General features: G+C 36.5%; 1 protein-coding gene across 1 annotated transcript in view; it reads right to left on the reverse strand.

Moving 5' to 3' along the window:
• Window positions 1-1967: 1967 nt before the first annotated feature.
• The window catches only part of PI15 (peptidase inhibitor 15), a 28720-nt gene continuing 8784 nt past the window's right edge, over window positions 1968-21903 (reverse strand). Inside the window, exons 3-6 of the mRNA XM_015855800.3 lie at window positions 11555-11673; window positions 10906-11038; window positions 10641-10756; window positions 1968-7824 (exon numbers count right to left, since the gene is read on the reverse strand). Of these exons, the coding sequence (XP_015711286.1) occupies window positions 7689-7824; window positions 10641-10756; window positions 10906-11038; window positions 11555-11673 (504 nt within the window). The 3' untranslated portion in view covers window positions 1968-7688. The remainder of the gene's footprint in view (window positions 7825-10640; window positions 10757-10905; window positions 11039-11554; window positions 11674-21903) is intronic.

The raw sequence follows: 21903 nt of genomic DNA on the forward strand, positions 1-21903 counted from the left end.
CTACATAGGAGACTCTGAATGTAATCTACATTGGAAAAACCTCCTATCCCTGCATAAGGTTCATGTTTGTTGAAATTACTGTCACTCACTTTTGACAAAGTCTACAGAAAACTATAAAACAGCACTCTAGGACCAAAAGTGTATGGACTGCAAAATAAGCAAGGAGGCAGAGTTTTGGACATACAATAAATAAATAAATAAATAAATAATCAGTTGTTTGGGTTGCCAACTTGAAAGAAAATAAGCTTAACATCAACAATATATATATATATATATAAAACAAATATCTGCATGCTTTCATAAAGAAGCTGCCTCTTCAAAACTTGGGTCAATTCATGTGGCTGAGATGCCACATGAATTATCTGTGGGAATATGGAGTTCCCACTCTGTAAATACATATTGTCTTGACATGACAGATATTTTCTCCAGAAAAAAAAATAAACAAAACTAAATCCATTAATTTACATGAGTGGATCTTAGACTGACAATAACTACTGCACAATGAATGATACAAAGACAACCCAAACTCAGGGCAATTACAACATGTAGAACTGTTACTATCTGTGATGCCCATTCCTCCTGTCAAGTAAAAGTTTAGAGCACCTGGTCATGTATCTGAACTGTAGACTCTGCAACTGATTTTTAATTCCCCAAATCTGAGATCACACATCCCAGCTACAACCAGCTTCCATAATATGGGGGAGTCAAATACAAATCTGCTCCTCCACATCCTGGTTCCTGTAGGTGTGAAAATGGAGGTGTGAAATTGATGGAAACCTTGATTAGAAAACTATGATTCCCAGACTTGGGACCTGTAGGATACCTAGTGGTCAATTCTGTTTCAGTCTCGGACACAGGAAAAAGGCCAACTAGAGAAAATGAAAAAATTGAAATGGATTGATTTGCCTTATAACGTTCTTTCCAAAAACTGCAGAACAATTCATAGTTCAAGAGAAAGATGAAAGAGAAGCAAGAAAGGAGGAGAGAACAAGAAATCAAATCAAGTCTATCTAAATGTAAGCAGTTCTGCAAAAGAATCTGTTTTTTGTTTGTTTGTTTGTTTGTTTGTTTTTAGTAGTAGTACTAGTAGTAGTAGTAATTGAAATTGTACTGGGCTCAGATGAGGAAGATGAGAAACAACAATGAATGCTATTGGCCATCTACATACATTTGACATAATCCCATTATAATTGCCTAGAGAGTTAAAGCAAAAGCTGTCTGTATGAGTAAAGCAAAATCAGGATTTATTACATCCCATGGGCAGGCAGATGTTCAGCCACTCTCAGGTAACTGGAGCTTATCACACCTAGCAGTTTCTTGGGAATACAAATGTCATCACTCTGAACATCCTCTCCCTTCTCCCTCTTTATTCCAGCTTTTATTGCTGAGCAAGACACCACATGGCATGGAATATTCCTTTCACCAGTTTGGGCCAGCTGCTCTGGTTCTGTCCTCTCTCAGCTCCTTGTGCACCCCCAGCTCTTTTCTGGCAGGGTAATTACCAGAAATAGAAAAGTCCTTGAGTCTGTGCAAGCACTATACTGTAACAACTAAATCATCAGTGTGCTATCTTGGCTATCCTCATCATAAATCCAAAATACTTTGCCATACCAGCTACTATGAAGAAAATTTACTGTATCCAAACCAAAAGTTGGACAGTGCCTTTGAACTGGGTTCTGATTTGTCATCCTAGCCAGAAGCACATAAGAAATCATCCCCTGACCACAAACTCTACTGGGTAGTTCAGACTTTCAATGCTGCCTATAAAATGTCAACATTTTGGAGACTAAAAGATAGATTTAAAGTATGTGTCAGAGTTCAAGTGTATGTGTGCATACACACATATAGGTGTACTTTAACTGAATTTAAATACAGTTCAGATATGCCTTTTACCAGCTCCTTGAAAACTTATCTTCTCTGGGGAGGAAATCAACAAAAGAAACAACAAAAGATGTCTCCAAAGAACATCAAGTGTAAATACTGATCATTTTACTCATTTATTTAAATGAATAGATGTTACAAAATAGAACAAAATGATGTACATTTCTGTATTGTTTCAGAGCATCAAAAATTGAAACAGGGATACAAATTTATATCTCAGATATAACATGTATATAGCATCTTATGACAATATGAAAAAAAAATATTATATTGATACGGTCACTGTAAGATGTGTAATAAAGCAAGCTTTCTTCTCTGAAAAACCAGATGCAATCCCACCCACTCAATAATAATAATAATAAAATCTAAACAAGAAATGATGACAATCTATAATTAGAGGGAGAAAAGGACATTTTACTGTATAAATACTTAACATGTTTTTGGCTTGGGTTCACATAGAAAGCATAGAAATGTCATCATTTTCCAATCCTCAGCATTTCCAGTCCTCAGAAAAATCTTCAGTCCTTATTGCAGATAGAAGTAGAAAAGCAACTGTAAATGGTTTGTTTGTTAAATGAACCCTGCCTTTAAGCACCATTTTGATTACTCAAGAGCACCCTACATGAAACAAGATGTTTAACTCCTCAGAGTTATTAGATTCCAATATTACCATTCACTCTTAAGGAACAGGTTTTTTACTGGCTTACATGATGACGTCCTGAAGCTATAATGAGTTTGCAGCTGAGTGTTTTGAAGGATTCCTGCTTTGAGCTACACATATAACATGAGGGATATTCCCTCTCTTCTCCTGCCGGCCAAAATACCCCAAGAATACTTTACATAGATTTTCAGTACAAGGGATTTTAAAAAGAATTTTCTGCCTGATAGTCAAATGGTAAGATTACAAATTCTAAAAATATAGTAAAATCTTTTTCACTCTGAATTTTCTCTCTTGGCAGAAGAAAATACTGAAACGCAACAATTTCAGCCTGGTATTCTCACACTTCACAGTCAGGTGAGCTCAGTAGAATGGGGTAACTATGAAATTTTATGCCTAATTTTAAAATACATTCCCTTGTAATATGAACAGAAGCTCCTTCTCTAACAGAAAATAAGTATATCTGAGACAAACTCAGTAACTGAATGTCACTCAGCAAGAAAATCTTGAAATTATCATTAGTAATGATTCCTCTGTCTTGAATTAACTATATGGGCTATTCTTATGTTTTCTTGCTTTATTTTCTAGTGAAACAAAGCAGTTTGAGACGTCTGTGGTTATTTCAGATCACTACTGACAGAGATTTAATGTTCCCCTTATCAATCCAAATGAAAAAATTTGTGTCAGACCAATTGCGGTCTAACAAAAAGAGCACAAGAATTCTCTATTTTTGCACCATTCTAAAAAGCACATTAGTGTGCTCAAATTCTGTGAGATCATTTCACTCTTGAAGAAAAAATTGTGTGTGTGTGTGTTTTTTTCTCGCAAATGTAACAACAAAGGACAAATTTCAACTGTACTTTGGAGCTTTTATTACTAGAATCACTAGAATTTAGTATCTGAGTAAGACTGCTTCCCACCCTCTACATTTTCTGAACTGTTTGTAGTACTGCAGCTAAAAATTAATCGGACATCTGAATAGCTCTATCTTACCTCATACTCTTAGAACATTGTATGGTAGGTAAGCAACAGCCAATGCAATTTGGATTCACTAATGTATTTACAAATGACATAAAGCTAAGAACTGGAGGATTTATGTGATGGACCTCTTTTTTCAAAACAAATGGACAAAGTCATGCATCTTTAAAATCAAGGGCATAAACTTAAAAAAGAAACCAACAATCAAACAAAATGTATATGTTTGTTTTTTAAAAAAACCTAAACCTTTTTGGAGTTAGACAAAATCAAACAAAAAATATATATTAGCATTCTAAACCACAAGAGGGCATTCATGCTTGTAACTGGATCCTTGAAGGTAATATATAAATACATATATTTACCTATCTATCCCTCTAACTACATACATGGATATAGACATATTTATGATTTCCATTAGATCCTAATTGTGGTATAGGGCACTTTTTCTCTGGAGAAGTTTCCTCTTTCAGATTGCTGTGGTTTTTCCCTGTGTTGGTAATGGATAGCTCTTGAAGTCTCATTTTGCTATTTGCAGATGGAATTAGATTTTCTCACTCTTACAGAAGTTATATCAAGCCTCCTGTGTCTTCACTGAGTCTTGATCCAGCTCATCTCAAATTCAGAGGGGAACAATCTGATCTCAGAGAAGAGGAACACACAACTTCTCAAGACTAAGTGTGCAAGGTCAAGCTTGAATTTTCTGAAGTCATTAATTACCCCAGAGAGAGGAGTTGGGATCACTCAAATCTGCTCAGTGTCATTCTGAAATCACGGATGTTAGAGGTCTTACTCTCTCCATATTTTTTCCCTCAGGAACCTCATTGTGATCAGAAGAGGATGCTGTTTGTTTTGGTTTTGAACAGGAATATATTTCCCTCTCTGATGCTTATAAAATGCTCACTAGAACCTGAAAGAACCATAGAAAGGAACTTGGAAAGCAAATCCTTCCCAGTGGTTAATTATATGCTTAATGGGAAAAAATCTCAAAAACACTGGAGTGTATATGGTAATATTAGAAGAAAATCTATTCTTCCACAAAAATAATGTATTACTTCAGCACCAGAATATGCAGGTTAGCACCAAAAGGTATCAATTGCTCCCTATCATCTCAGATGTTTAAATGAGGCAAAAAATATCACAATATCATGTAAAAGGCCACACTCAGTAGTTCATGATATCAACTACTCCATTTTTAATCTTCTAACTCTCACATTATTTTGAGAACAAATATTTTAACCTTATTCTAGTTTGTGTATGCTTTCATGATTTTGTATTTAGAACAGAACAAAAGTCTGAGCTAATTTCTCCAACAGCCAAACTGTTTTTAAAAGCACATTACTCTGCTTGAAAGAAGCACAAATATTTAAGGCTGTGATAATAGCAAATGGGATTAGTTTGCCTCAGTAGAACCTTGAACTCATCAAGAGCTTTCCTCAGTTCATATTGTAGCAGATGCACTGCTGAAGACATCTGAAGTCTTAGCACATTTCAATGTTGTTGTTTTTTCCAGCACAACTTTGTGCCAGGTAATCAATCAGGCAACCTCGATACTCGCAAACAAAGTAAATATTTTCTGACGCTGTCATTATCCAACCCAAGACAAAGATATGATAGAAATAGGGGAGGTTCAGCTAGGCAATACAGAAAGGCTTTCCATAAACTACTTATGAAATAAAGTGGAAGAACAAATTTTGCATCATAATCAAATGCCTGATTCACTGCCATCATCTACATTCAATGAAAATATTCAGCTAATGCTTGAGTGCCTATGGCTGGTTTTATCAGGAGCTGCTCGTATGAAATAGCTTATATCCAGGTCATTTTTTGCTGCTATCAATTACAGTGTGAGTAGTTAATTCCTAGCACCATTATGGGATGTTGTGGAAAACCTAACAGGAATACCTGTTTGTTAAAAGCAAAGTTTTCTATATCCACAGAAAACAAAATATTTCACAAAATTAAGGTATTTGTAGCAACTTAAAAAGTAACAGATACAATAACATATATACCCGTTGTAATAATTTCAGCTGAATTACAGAATTATAAATTAATTTACAATGTCTAGTCCTGTTTGGAAAGTGTACCATATAACATACAAGTTGCAAGTTCCAAAGTGCATAGTCATTTGTCAATAGACCTTTTGCTATAGGTTCCATGGTGTAACTTGAATTTTGCTTATGCTTTGCTTCCTTTCTTGTATTTTTCACATGAAAATGTCAAAGCGCACTGTTTTAGCTGTGCTATCTTTACTCCTTGAGAAGATATCTTATGTGGAAAAAAAAAAATAAAAATGTATCTGTTCCATGCATCTTTGTCAAATACTGTGCTAGTTGAGGGCTGGTGGCCCATCTAGTAGTTATAAAGTCCTTTCTGTGTGTACATAAGTATAAATAAGTACATGTGTACATGGTTATACTTCACTCCCAAAACAGAAGTTTGCTCAAAGAATTTAACTGATCTCAGAACTTCTGAACCCAGGATCCCTTGAAACCAGAAGGAAAACCATATGTATTCTAATCATGTGAATACAGGTAGAATATTATTAGAGTTGTTCCTCTAGAACATGGACACCTTTTAAGGCAATGTACTTCTCTAATTATTTTCTGGTCACACTGAGAAGCGTCATTGACCAGAAATATCTGAACAGTCACAGATCAGTTGCTGATATTCTCTGAAAAATCAGAGTAATGTAGAGGAGCTGTTTTATTTAGCAAGCTGTACAGTTCAGTCCCTCCACACGTGTCTACATGCAGAAAAAGCAAAGCTAATGTGAACAGTTCCAACTTTTTATATAGTATCACCATTGTACGTCATTGGATGATGGACTGTCTCAAACAGACACCCTCAAAAGGACTGTCATATAAAGACAAAAGTCTAATCTATTTCAGTAGTTCAATAGTTGTTTCTGAATTTCTTTCTTTTTATAATCTGTTTTTGAAGAAAACTAATTGTGCAAAATTCTAGCTTGAAATGTACTCTCTTTCTGTGAGTACATACTATGCATTCCGTTCAGATTTTGATAGAAAAGATAAAAATAATTTGTCTTTTAAAAATTCATAAATACTTTTACAAAGTAGTAAAATATATTTTAAAGGACATTGTCAATTGCTTTAGAAATTTGGAATCTTCACCGCTAATCTGAATGAAGAAATAAAGTGTTAAAGTTGCCTGATGAATTTTTAATATTTTACTTGGAAATCCTTTTACCTATTTTTAGGTCCAGACTGTTCTTGAAAATGTCAAATGGATGAGATTCAGTCAGCGGAACAGCATGTATAGTGGGAAGATAATAGATTGAAAGATGTAGTATGTAGATCATGTACTGATATTCACTGCTTTGTAGCAATATATTTTTTCACTTCCAGAACAGGAAAAATCTAGTGTGACACATCACATTCATACTTCTATGACTGTGTTCAGAAACACAGTAATACAAAGTTTGTCTGTGCTGATTACACCGATACATCCAAAGTGATGTAGCTTTCTGTCATCATAAGGTTTTAGGCACATGATTGACAGCCACTGCATCTTGGCCCATATGGTTTCTTATTCTGTTTAATTTTTCTGTCTGCACACAGGCATCATTGATGATAGCAGCAGCCGTGTGCTGAATTCTTGAAACACCATACATGAATTAACATTGTGCATGAGGTAGGTAATATCCTGCAGTTTCTCTTGCAGATATGTTTTCCTCTGCACAGTCCCACTGACACTGCAGATGAAAGCACAGGTATAAATGGGAGGAACCACTGGCAGTGTGAGGAAGAATTATTGCTTGACAGTCAATTTTTAAAGCACAGTACTAAATAATGATCCTTCTCTTTCAAAACCTATTATTTTTAAAAGCTCAGCATATTTTAGGTATAAGTTGACAGTACCTTTTAATGTGCTTTTAATAGAATCTTATTTTCAGGAACCTACACTTGCTAAAATGGAAATGAGTTTGCTCTCCTTTACAAAGTGTTAATCTTAAAGGGCTAATGTGAGTCATAAATCCCAAAGAGTTAACAACTAATTACACTATACTTTGATTGCTAATTATACAAAAGCATACAAAAAGAAAACATCAGAGTATTATTACAATATCTCTCTATATAAAATATGTGCAAAATTCAATATACAAGCTTCTTGTTACTCATCCAAGTTTTTTAAAAATAATGTAAACATTAACTTATTTAAACCAATATAAGTAGTTTGATGTTACTCCTGGAAAACAAAGATTGTCAGTACAAGAACCTCCGTAGCTTGGAGGGCAAGCAGAACATGGGACTCCTACTTTATATGGTGCCTCTCCAATCCAATTCCCCCTGAAAGTAAATAAAAACAAAAACAGAATAATTAGCATTTTGAGAATGGTGGAAAAAATATTCATTAATGGTACCTTCTGGGTGGTAAAGTGAATGTTTTTAGTGATATCTCGTAAATGTACTACTACTGAAAACATGCATTAATATATTTCTGGAGGTTATTGGCAAACATCATTCTACTGATTTAAAAAAGACAAGAGGATTGTGACCATGTTGTCCCTGACCAGTAGTCTATCCCATATCCTTTATATGTCTGCAGTGGATTCATGACAAACAAGTGACTTTTGAATACCCAGGATGGGGATATTCCAACCATTCAACCAGAAGACTTCAAGGGAAATAAGCAACATAAGCACAGATGGCAATGTTTTCTTAGAGAATATTTTGTCTGGCAGTTATCTTAAAAGTTTATTGTTCAAAGGCGGAAAGATGAACTGAGTGAATCAGTATCAGGTTTCACTGCCCTGGATCCACATTGATCTGAGGTTGAATTCACAGTTGGAGACAAAAAGAAAATGAAAAGTATTAACTACTGCAGTGTAATAGAAATAACTTTATGTGGGCATTTACAGGGATTTCAGGTATTAATGGGATGTTAAGGGCTCTCATTTGGTGAACTGAAACGTACAATTTGTGAGAGAGCCATAGGGAAGAAAGGGTAAAAATGGTAACTGAAAAATCTAGGTATGTCTGAAAATCCTATCCAGACTTTTAAGTGCTTGTTTAAATCTCCAGACTTTTAAGAGTTACATGCAATGACTGTGATGTCAGCAGAAAGCTAAAATAAAGTTTCTGTTTAACTGTTACATCTCACTCAACAGAGATCTTTCCTCTAGTTTGCATGTGATGTGGTATAGCGCTGAGGAATGAAATTATTTATAAAAGATTTTCTCATTCTCCACATCCCAGCCAATAACAATGGATCAAAAGCCCTGGTCTGGTTTGTACCTTGGAAGAAAGCAGGAATCTCATATAATTTGCTTATTTCTACTTCTGTTCCAAATGGGTACAGCAGACTGAGTGCTCAGGAAATATATTTAGTTTGATAACAGATATGGAAATCCAGAAGGGGGTTTTCTGAAAACTGATTTCTAATTCATTTTCTGTACGATGCACACCTGATTTTTCTGAGTTCATATTAGTTAACTAGGTGCAGAGCCTTTGTAAATTGTGTAATTATCCTCCTAAACCCTTTTTTTTTTTTTTTCTAATTTCAGAAGCATATATATTTTTCAGCGTTATGACTTAGTATTAGAGAAAATTATTGGAGTTCTAAAGCCCAAATCTGCCAAATTCCAATTCTAGTAACTAAGGAGACTGTAATATTCGGCCTTTTCTGCTTTAGAGGAGCTTCTGATCTGTCCTTTCTGAGAGACACAACCTCTACTGACTGACAGAGACTTCTGCATGTGTTCTCAAGGACATCAAGTCCACTGTCCTCAAACTAATATTTATTAACTCTTAAGAATATAACCTTAAATTAGACAATTTTTTTTTAGGTAGGTATGAAAATCCTGATTCTACTAACTAACAAAAGTCCACTAAAAATTTCCTCCAGAGAAAAAGCTTGTAACTCCTGGCTTTGGTTTGCCTTTTGAGAAATATATTGGGATTTTTAGGCTGAGAAGTTATAAATAGTATTTGGCTTTCTTTTATAAACTCTGATTTCATATTTCTAGGTTATAGAGCTAGATGTCAGGGTCAGGGTTTTTTTGCCTGATACCCCTCACATTCATTTCTTATCAGTCCTTACTAGTAGATATTAAGTATAAAAGTATGAAGAAATATTAATTTCCAAAAGATAAGGTGTTTTTTTTTTTGTTTGTTTGTTTTTTGTCATTTTTCTTACTAAATCTTTATTCAAATTGAGAAATCTTTAAAATCTTAAAATAAATCTTTTACACATGTAACAGCTAGAATGGCAATATACTTAGGCATAAACTTTACCACAAAAAGACCTGTGTCTGAACCTAAGTTTTATAGAAAATGTACTCAATTAATTATATTTGGCTTTCTATACAGAACTATGGCTCTACCTAATATTAAACGATCAGAGAAACCAGCCATTTACACTGTATATAATGCTTTTGAAGATCTGGTCTGAAGCAGAGCAAGTCAAAGCTCTCTCGGATTCACAACTGATTGGTTTATTTTGCACCTAGACATGAGTTTAAGTTGTTGCCTAGGGAACGTTGGGTGAAAGATCATTTCTATATTTCAGTTTTACACAGGTCACTGCACAGGTGTTTGATATAAGGGCTATCCATTGGTGTCTATGACACATACTCTGATGGACTCAAATTTGGAAGGCAAGATTAAATTTGTAGAAACTGAATTAAGGTAAAAGGACTACACTGAGCTTAGGTAAAAGCACTGTATAAGAAATCTATGCTAGGGCTGCCCTTAAGCAGTGTGGTGATAAGAAAAAGTCATCTGTGGGCAATACTGTGGGTTCAGTCTTACCTACAGTGTAGTAACTTACCTGAGGAAGTCTAGTTCACCATGAGTATACATAATAGATTGAAGTAATAAGGAGCTAAAACTAGAGCAGAGCCAACACATAGGAAGAGGACAAAGAAATAACAGTAGAAAATATATTTTGCCTTTTGCTCCATACAGAGCAAGGGACTTCTTTTTTCTTCTGTATACTAAAGTCAAGCATGTGCAACATATTCAGATACGATGTTAGCGTGAATGAGCAGCATGCAGAAAAAGCACAAATAAAGGTCAAGATGCAGAAAAAGGTGTAAGCATAAGAGAGGATCCAAACATGCAAGCAGTATAAAAATAAACAATATTAAAAGAAAGTAACTCACTTTGGGGCATAGTTGCATACCAAGTAAACAGCTCGTCGCCAAACAGATCCCCAGACGTTCATATTTTGGCATGTGTGGATTGCGCAGCCTATACGATTGGAAGTGGCCCAAACCATCTGAATAAATATTCATTATTGGTGAAGTCCAAATTGAAAAGAAATATATTTATATATACACATTTATATGAAAAAGAGCTATAAATAAATCATAGAAAAGCCCAGCTTTGTACAGCAGATTTTGAAAAGAAGAATGCAATGTATATAACCTGTGTGTAATGGGTGCACATGGGTCCATAGCATCGCATAGGGCACCTGGGGTTGCAGTCCTGAGGATAAGGAAAAGCATAATCCTTCACTTCATCGTACCATGGCTTTACCAACTGGAGAATAGATCGATACCTATGTTTGTTCAAAGACAGAAAAGGAATATATCATTTCAGATTTAGATATTTTTGAATTTTCTGCTGATAATTGCTGTGATACAAGTCACCTAAAAGTACATTTCTCAATACATCACTATGGTCATAGCATTAAGGTTGTATATTGGGTAAAACTTCTCCAAAAGAGTGGTAAGGCACTGGGATGGGATGAGCTGCCCAGAGAGGTGGCTTAGTCACTGTCCCTGGATGTGTTTAAGAAACGTGCAGATGTGATACTAAGGAATGTGGTTTAGTGGACAGTATTGGTGGTAAGTAGGATTAGATGATCTTAGAGCTCTTTTCCAACCTTAATGATTCTATGAATTTATGATTCTATTATAAGAAACTACTCAGGTCAAACAAAAATCTTTGTAAACAATAGATGGATATCAATTATTACTAGAACACTAAATGTCTCTTGTGTGAGCCTAAGATTTGAATCTCAAAGGCCATACAAACGCTGACAAAATAACTCTTCTGGAGGATATCCGCCTACCTTCCAGTTCTCACAGACAGGTTCTGGCCTAAGAATCTCAGTAAGTAGGAAGGTCCATGGTCCCAAATGCATGTAGCAGCCCAAGCCTCTGCAGATTTGGCAAGAGTTTCATCCCAAACCTGACAAAATAAAGCACCATTAGCAGCAGCAAAGGGGAAAGGAAAAATAAAAAAATAAAAATAAAATAATTATTAAAAAAAAAAAAAGAAGAAGAGCAATCATTACACTGTGAGAATATCTTAAGTCACAAATATTTGAACGCAAACAAAAGGTTTATAACCAAGGCAAAGACCTCCCAAATACAGACAACTGTGGATTAGCAATCAGCACATACGGGCAGCAACATCTGCCCCTAATCTGGGCAGAATCCCTGCCCGCATCATCAAAGGAAGGCCTATATTAATGTCCCTTCTATGTACCTGGAAAAGCCCTTGAACAGGCATTCTCCTACTTTGTTAATGAGATCCATGTGTGGAGAGGAATAAAACACTGGATGAAGCTCAAATGAAAGGCTAAAGCAAAAGAAGAACATTTACCACAGGTATTACATACCTCGCAGAACCCCAATATTTTTGAAATAACATTTCAGGAGTAGCCAGAGAGTATGTGTGTGGCAGGTTTTTGTATCTGAGGCCACAAAGTCAAGAAAAGGGATTCCACAAAAACAAAGAATGAATAGTTTCCAGGTGTAGAATCAGTTTCACCACCATCTTCGACATAGGAGCTGACATTGCTCTATGACTGGGTTAAAAAGATCACAGGTTTTTAAGAGCTGATTCAGCTTCTCAAGTTCTACTCCAATGGTAAGAACATGACGAGTGAACTTAAACACTCTCTTCTTATACACTGATGTTTGCTCACTCCCATGCTTAGTTATAACTTGATGCACTGCTGGAACTACAGATGAACAATAGCCTACTGTTATGTTACACAAATCCTAAGGTATCTGTCTGTTTAAGTGATGTCCAAGTAGGCCTTAGATCCTAAAATTAGACATGAATTTTGAAAACCCCATATGAACTGTTTTGCTACTGAACAGTTTTAGTGAATTGCACATAGAAAGAAAGGAACAAAATGTAGCAACATTTCTAAACACACTGCATCTTTTTAAACACAAAGATGAACTCTTAAATCTTAAGCAGCTACAAAATAAAGACTACGCTCTGTAAGGTATGAAATAAGAAACAAAATCAGCAATAAACTTATCAAAGGATCAGGTGTCCCACAATACAAATATTTTCTGTACTATGAGCTAATACAGATTTCCAAAACAATGAACTCATAGTTTTCAGTTCCCAAGACTGCAGAGTGAAAGGACTGACCACAGATCATTGACTAGGACAGTAATTCATGCCCCCAGCTGCTCGTAATTTGTGAAATTTCTCCAAGCAAAAAGTAATAAACCTTTCCTACCATAGAGTGGTTGAGGTATTTCCTGGATTAAAGCTGAAGTACAACAGATATCAATATAAACACTTAATGCAAATGATCCTCCATTCAAGTTTAATCACTTCAGTGAAAGTAAGATGGATGGTGTTTAAAGCAGAGAAGGATAACTATACACCTGTTCATCAAAGGTGCCAGAATGAAGTCAATGCAAAAACAGACAAAACAGAGGAGAGTTAGCAAGAAGCATACTAAAAAGGAACAGTCTTAAGCCAGACAGTGCTTTGACTTCATCTCTGAAAAATGAAGGGAGTTTCTTGGAGGAGATAGAGATAAGCCTATAACTCAGGAAAAGAAGGCTAAGCTGGAGCACTACCATACATGAGGAGGGACCTGGAGTTGCTTCAGCACTGTCAAAACCTAAAAAAATGCTTCAGGGTCCAAGAAGAAGAAAACTGTGTACAGATATTTGTTCTGATTTCTATCTCTGTTATTAAGCCAATCATCTGAATGCATCCAGTACATAAATAACCCTTTATAATCTCTGCAGTTTATCAGTGGTACCAAAAAGATAGCTGAAAGAGGAGGCACTAGCAGATACCATCATAAAACTGGGCGTGGGAATCACACCTGAGAGGCCAGGGCCACAGATAGTGCTTGGAACCTGCCCTGGGGGAATGGAGAAGCACATGAACCAGTGTGTGGGTCCAAGCACAGCTTCCTGGTGTGCATCCATAAGGGCCAGCTCAGCCAGTATTGTGACACCCCATAAACACCCTCCTTTGCTGGGATTAATCACGCTCCTGGCATGAGTGCTCTCTGCCAGGAGGCTGAACATGAGGCTTGCGTACTTGCTCCCAAGTGACCTGGCTGCAGTCCCACAGTAATTTGAATGTGTACTATATTTGCACAAATAGCATCGAGCTCCCGATTTTCACTCAGCATATTTTTTTGCATACTAAACTGCCTTACAAAGTAGTGTATTACTTGGTACAAAGAACTGTGAAGACTGGATTGAGTTTTCACCATTAATGCGCTTTATAAACTGGGCATGTTTCTTGGACAGTGAGAACATTGCTAGTCCACTTTCTTTAGCTTCATTTTGTGTTTCTCTGGAATCATTAGCATCATTAGATTGGGAAAGTTTTAGGGGATTATTTCAAACTCAGTTGAAATGTGTTGGCAGGTAAACATTACTGGGTATATAGTTCACTCTGCTTGCCATTATTTACTCACTCTTGACCACTCTCTGGACATACTAAATTCTTGGCAGAGAAGAGGGAGAACAAGAACGAGCACATAACCTCTGCATGAGAAATGAGAGGGAAAGCGAACATCTGCAGTATCATTTAATTCCTTCCACTACTTCATTAACAGGTTGGTGAAATACCCTTGTATAGAGTCCCCTCCTGCTAAGTAATTGTTTGTATTTCATGAGGGAGGGAAGTGCACTTCCCCAAGATCTTTTCTTTTCTAGAAGTGATGGTCTCAATACATCTAGGATTAGCTCTAGTTCCTCTTCACAAGAGAAGGAAAATAATTAATTATAGGCTGATGCAGAAAAAATTATTATCTCAGAATGACCTTAAATGTTCTAAACTGCAAGAGGCTGTACTGTGACTGCAGTCTTTCCAAAGAAGTTTGATTCTGAGTCAAAACTTGTTTTATCTCAGATCAGTTCCCTGTTTTAGCTATGCAGGAGACCATGGCAAGCTGATTTAAAGCTTTATGAACCCATAAGGCTTCAGTGATGTACACACACACAAAGAAAAAAAAGATAAAACAAAAAAAAAAGATGCACAGAACTAGAAAAATATCATAAAAGTAGAAAATGAAGTAACATGAGGGGTAGTTTCTAAATGAAGAGTAAATGAAAAATTCAAAGCAATTAACAAAGAAGTTTAAAATTGTGATAAACAAAACTGTGAACTGTGTAATGATGGTCAATCCAGCCTTTCTATTAAACATGGCAGAGAAACGTGCCTAACATGAAAGGAAAATTGCAAAAGAAAAATATATCTGCATACACAGTGAGTCAAGATCTGAAGAGGTGACTCATCCTCATAAACTAATCATGCAGATACACAGGGCCAGACTTTGCTCATTCACTCCCATGGGGATAGCAAACTTTTGTATGCTAGGTCCTTAGCACTAGGGGAAGCATTTACCTTCCTGTGATCAAACATAAAGACGTGGGTTTAACTGAGCTTAAGGAGTTAAAAGCAACTCACCACACTTCCACTGGCAACCTGAAGTCAACATCCTTTGACCAAATTATTTTTCTTTCTTCAGCCAAAGATTATTTTCCTAGAAAGCTGTCTGACTATGTTCCATACACAACTCCCTGCTAAACAACTCTTAAGAATTACGCTTACTTTAATTTTTTCCGACAGACTGAACATAGGTGAGAGGCCAATGCTAGGATTTGGGGCATTTCAATACCCGAGTACACTTTCCATGACTCTGTAATGTTGCTGTGGGGTTTCTGTGCACTCAAACAGCACATGCTCATTGAGTGTCAGGAATAAAATCTAAGCTTTAATTAAGCTAGGGGGAATTTTGCCAGAGTTTCATCTCAGATGGTTCCTGCCCATTCTATAAACAAATAGTAAAATAAATTCTTGTAGAATTTCTTGCAAGACCACAGGAGCTTCTTTCCTTAGAGGAAACCCTGTAATGTTGTGGGTCATACCTTCCTGCCTTTTCCTGCTCTGTAGCTGTTTTTGTCAGGGGAGTGAATTCTTTGAAAGAGCTGATACAAGTAGGACAAGGGGAAATGGCTTTAAGTTGAAAGAGGGTAGATTTAGGTTGGATGTTAGGAGGAAGTTCTTTTCTAGGAGAGTGGTGAGGTCCTGGAACAGGCTGCCCAGGGAGGTTGTGGATGCCCCGTCCCTGGAGGTGTTCAAGGCCAGGTTGGATGGGGCCCTGGGCAACCTGATTTAGTAAACGTGGAAGTCTGGTGGCCCTGCCAGGCAAGGGGGTTGGAACTACATGATCCTTGAGGTCCTTTCCAACCCGGGTCATTCTGTGATTCTGTGTGATCCTTACATACTATATAAATAAAGGGGATATATTTGCTCTTCTATTCCTACTTGGAATATTTTTTAATACCATAAGGTTCTGATCACCACTGTCCTCTTAGGAATAAAATTATGATGAAACTGAAGAAACATTATGGTGAAGAAAAAAAGAAAGGAAACTACAGTATTACAAAGATCTTTCCACATTTGAAGACAAATACCTGGCTATGCTTTTATTTGCGGGAAGGTGTACATAACTAATACCTAACTGAACAGAACTTTAAAACAATGTCTGCAGTTCAAATGAAGAAGCTTTCTCTTTTGACTCTGTTTGATATATGTGTTAGGGGAGCAATTTTTGCAGCAGAATGGGATCTAAAATGGCAAGCATCAGGGTACTTCAGGCAGGAACTTCACTATGTTATTTGTAAAGAGAACACATGACAATGTATGTGTAAAACAGGTTATATGAAGCTCTGTTAATCAGTATCATTTGTTCTTATTGCGAACTTCCTGATGGACTGTTGAATCACTGTAAATATATTGCTGCTCTGAAAGCTTTAATTCTGAAGTAATTTTTCAAGAATAAACTTCAATCATCTTGATTGATTGATTACTATAGTTTTATTTGAAAAGTAAAAAAGATTCATAGTTGTAAGGACAGTATAGGAACTTATATTAGCAAACCAAAGAACATTTGTAAGGGATGGATATATAAAGTCATGGTTAACTAATACTAGCAAAAAGAGAGCAGCGGCTCAAAGCAGCATTACCATTGTCTTGAGCTCACTTTCAGAGACAGCAAAATGAAGTCTCAGGATTTTTGTGGTATTAAGGGATCATGGAATTTTGGATCTGTATGCTTATTTAAATGAGGGAAGGGAAGGTGGGATGGTGGTGTTACCTCCACTGTAGATATGACTACCTATGGGCAAAAAGATTAATATCAGATCATCCAAAGGACTGTATTTTTGTCTGGAGCACCACCTAGTTCTTCTGTAAGGAAGGTCTGAGTCCTTGCAGTGTGGCTTCACATATTGTGTTGTGCAGTTCTATGCAAGCTAGTAAATTAAAATATTATCTTGTATAAGGTCTGATTCAGGATTTCTATAACTGTACAGCTCAGTACTGGGTTGCGTATTTTATTTAAGTAAGCTTAATACGATGATCTGAACATAAGCTATGCAACATTTCTGACAGAAATTGATATTAAAACATTGGGCTCCAAGTTTCCTTTGCAAGATGTCAGCTTGCATATCATAGAGCTCAAGGACTTAGTCCACCTCTCCCAGAGCTCAGTTTGGCCATCCACAGGATTGCCAGTACTTGGAAAAAAAAAAAAAAAATGTCAGGTGATATCCTGAGAGATTTTTCCATAGCTGGAAAAATCAAAAACATAATACATTATGTAGGTGCATTTAATAAAAGATCATAATTATCTGAATATTGTAGAGCAGTTCAATCAAACAAGTTTCCATGTGTGACTGTTACTTTAGTTTCTTGATCATGTCTCGAGGTTTCAAATTGTATCAGAGAGAATTTTTTAAACATTTTCTTTCAAGGAGAATGGTGGTTTCCTTATTCTGCCAGGGTTCTCTCTTGTATTTTGAATGATGCTAATGAGTTCTAGGATGTGTCATGGTTTAATAATTTTGTAATTTTGCTATCAGTATTCCACATCATAACATCATATAAAGCATGAATAATTTTACTGAATCTGCAACTTATAGAAGAAGACTACATCTCCCAGAGAACAACACGATAGGTCAGAGATATGATAGATATATACCGTGACAGAACCGTGCCCGCATTCTCCACCAAAATCTGTCACGGTTTCTATGAAAAATCCACCTGCGTCCGTGACAGGGGGCCGTGGGCCCCGGAGGGGCCCTAGGCCGAAAGGAAAAAGTTAATTAGGAAAAGAAAACAGCGGCAACGATCTAAGGAGGCACACTTATTTACTAAATACTATATCGAAATACAGGATAACACTATATAATACATTATAATTGAAAATTGAGTTAACGAATCAAGCAAAATAGGAGAGAGAATGAGTCCCGTAACCGAGAGGCCTACTGTGAAATCTAGGCGAACGGCTGAAGGCTCCCACACACTCCCCTGAATGCCAGAACTCAAAAGAACGTCAGTCTGTTCTGCGATCAAGTTAATATAGAGTCCAGGTCCCGTGACCTATCGGGGAGATGTAGTCTTCTTCTATAAGTTGCAGATTCAGTAAAATTATTCATGCTTTATATGATGTTATGATGTGGAATACTGATAGCAAAATTACAAAATTATTAAACCATGACAGGATGATCTAAGTCACCCATAGTATAATTAGCTAAGTCAAGAAAGGAAATGATAAATGATAAAATATCTCATTGACCCTTGATGGATACTTGTATTAAAATAAATGAACTTCTACCTTTGCAAAGTTAAAAATCAGTTCTGTTTTCTACATATAACTTCTGTTATCATTCTGTAATCATAGAATCATAGAATTGCCCAGGTTGGAAAAGACCTTGAAGATCATCAAGTCCAACCGCAGACTAACCATAGTGCTCTAACTATAACAACCCTCGGCTAAATCATATCCCTGAGCACCACATCAAAACGGCTCTTAAACACATCCACGGATGGCAATTCAACTGCCTCCTTGGGGAGCCTATTCCAGTACTTAACCACCTTTTCTGTAAAGAAGTGTTTCCTAATATCCAACCTAAACTTGCCCTGGTGCAACTTGAGGCTGTTTCCCCTTGTCCTGTCACTTGTCACCAGTGAGAAGAGACTTGCCCCACTCTCACTGTAAGCACCTTAAGCACCAGTCATATCATATTCATTTATAAGTTCTTGAAGTTAAAAATGAGAGAGAAGAGAAATTTAGAATTCATTATTCCTGGTGAATACAGAGAGTGAGAAAAAAATAAACCTATCATTTAATAGTCTGGTTATTCTTTATGCAAAAATTATTGGGATGGGGATGACCAGTTAGCAAAAGATTACTTCCATGAGAAAGCAGAAATAGTTTTAACTTTTCCTGATTTCTTAAATTCCAAAGCTAAGCACTAAGGTTTTCTTTCCAAGGTAAAAGGATACCTCCTCTGTAGTTTACAGTGCAGATTTCCACTGATATCAGGAGAAATATGTTACTATGGTAATACTTCTACATCTAGTTGTATGTAAGACACCATTACCAAAATAAACATTAATAAAATCCCCTCTTCTGTGCTAATTTTTTGAAATTGTTACTCACGGCGATGGGTCACAAGAATTTGTGATCCAGAAAGCAATTGAGAAGAATATTTACTGATATGCTGTCCTATTTTTCTCATTTCTTTGGGGTATCTGTGCATAAACTGTATTTATTACTTTATTTTTGAAGAAATCTAGTTTACAGCCTTCACTGTCACAAATAAAACATAGAAAAAACATGACAAGTAGGAACATTATGATTTGCCAGCAAACATACTGCACAGCTAGAGGAGATGGGTTAGCTGAGGAATTCACGATGATAAGTTTTTAACCTGGGAGCCTGGGTTCTGTTCATGATCATTTTAATGCATTCAAGCAGAACAGAACTGTGTTTCCATTCCATTACTGTCATCATAATCTTTAAAATACCCTGAATTAGATTTATAGCTGGTAGCAAAGAAGTTCCTCAGACTTGCTCTTAATGTTAAATACCAGCAGCTCTCAGTAGTTTACTGTGGACTTTGTCATGTTGGTATTTTGCGTTGGCTTTTTTTCATATAACATATCAACTAGGACAACAGTCTACATATTTCTCAGTGGCAAAGAAAGTTCTTTATGCAAAGCATGTATAACCCAGTAACTCCCAGTCCTAAGAATCCCCCAGAATACCCATCAGGCAAGGGCAGCTAGTTCTACTGACAAGTCAGCTGTGGCATGTCAAGACTGCTGCCACCAGCTGCCCAGTTAGTGACAAGCTCCAGATTCAAGATCTAGTGCAAATCCAGACTGAACAGGTCAAATTTTTTAAACACTCTCCTATGCAAATTATTTTGTACTTGACAGCAGTTGCATGATAAGATTGCAGATGAAAAGTTGGGATATGCAATCTCAATACAACTGCATGGTGATAGTAGTTTATGTTTAGCAATAATAACAATACTAGAAAGTGGGGTTTTTTGGGGGGGTCATTTTTGTCATCTTATTTGTCACAATTATGTGCTTACTGTGGACTCATACTAGTTCTTCAGATTGCTATTTGGTACTAATAATAGAAATAAATCCATAGCAGTTCCTATGCACCTTGGAAAGGTGGCCAGTAGGACCTTCTTCTAGAAGCAATCAGTCAAAAAAATAACCTTTCTAGTTCAGAGTTCTGATTTTATTCTTCATTATCCCTATGCCTTTTGTTATTTTCTCCCACTGATGATCAGCAGCACTTACTTCCAGAATGGGAAAAGTTAGGAAAGAAAACCTCAATTAAAATTATTTATTCCTATGGGAAAAAAAAATAAAAAAAAATAAAAAAAAAAAAAAAGAGAGAGAGAGAGAGAGAGAGAAAGAAAAAAAGAAAAAAGAAAACAACTTTGGTAAACTGAAGGATGAAATCTGACATATCCAGTCCATCTGTGCAGCTGCACTTCACAGCTGCTAGTGCAAATCCCAGAGAGGATTAACAGATGTAGGCTGCTACCTCTCCAGATACACAGATCTTGTCCTCATGGGTCATTCAGCCATACAGCCTTGCACTGACTGTACTGCTTACACATGCGGTACCCATTTCTCAGAAGTCCCACAACAGAGTACAGGGCACGCAGGATGCTTCCCTAGCACAGCTTTTTCCCTTCTCTGTTGTATAGCTGAACCTGATGCTTTTTAAGGTCCAGAGACTTTCTGTAGGACCTACTACCACATTCACTACCCTTAGTCTGGCATAAAGCTTAATAGAAAAACCACTAGCCCCTCTGCCTGCTTGCATTTTCAGCAAAGTGGCTGAAAGAGCCTTGTCTTTTTGCTTTTTTCAATACATACTGGGTGATGAAAACATGAGCTCGCTGGAATTTATAGACAGATCTGGCAAACTTTATGTATTTATTTGGGCTCTGAGATCATTTGGACTCTAGGCACTCTCTCTAAGAATATGAATACTTCTTGCTGTCAGCTGCCACCTGTTACGTATTTTACTGTGCATACTGTAATTGGTGCTTACAACACGTGCAAATCTTTTCCCAAATAGATTAGATACTAACTAGAAAGTTTACACAGAAAATTTACACAGAAAATTCCCAAAGTCTATTCTCTAGAGAAAAAAAATCTCAATGGAAACTGCAGTTCCGTACTTACTTCTTTTGCAAACACATACAGGGTTAATACATTAAGCTGCTTGTCCAATACTCCACTGCATCTCAAAGTAAAATTATGCAGTGTTTCATAGTCAATTTGCTCTCATGTAAACAAACCTCCAAACATCTGATTCACACTTCTGAAGGGCTCAGTATTAGAAAGTCTGACTTACAGTGCCGAGGGCATCACTAGACAGAGATCCAAGAAAACTCACTGCCAGAAATTCTTTTCATATGAAAATCCAAGTCTGTATTTTACATAGAAGTTTGTATTTCTGGGTGTCTATTTGGTCTAAATTCAAGCTCCTATTATTTGAGGCTCAACCATTTCTAATAGCCAATTTGTTTCTCCTAAATGTTGCCCACATTTCTTTTCATGTTTGGCACATGGCCTTTAAACAATAAGAAACAAAGAAAATTGGTAGGTTGTCAAATTTAATAACATTAAGCTTCCCTGATATGCTATTATTTGTTTAGCTTTTGGAAAAGTTAAATATCATAACTACATATCTTAAAATATTTAGTGCTTTCCTAACCTACTGCAAGGCACATTTTAGTTGGCAAGAGCTTATCTCAGAATTGGTAACAAAAAGAGCCAAGCTGTGTCCAGTTCCATGTCACCCTGACAATA

The sequence above is a fragment of the Coturnix japonica genome, chromosome 2 (genome assembly GCF_054131305.1).
Source record: "Coturnix japonica strain WE chromosome 2, WE-NBRP24, whole genome shotgun sequence".
Lineage (NCBI taxonomy): Eukaryota > Metazoa > Chordata > Aves > Galliformes > Phasianidae > Coturnix > Coturnix japonica.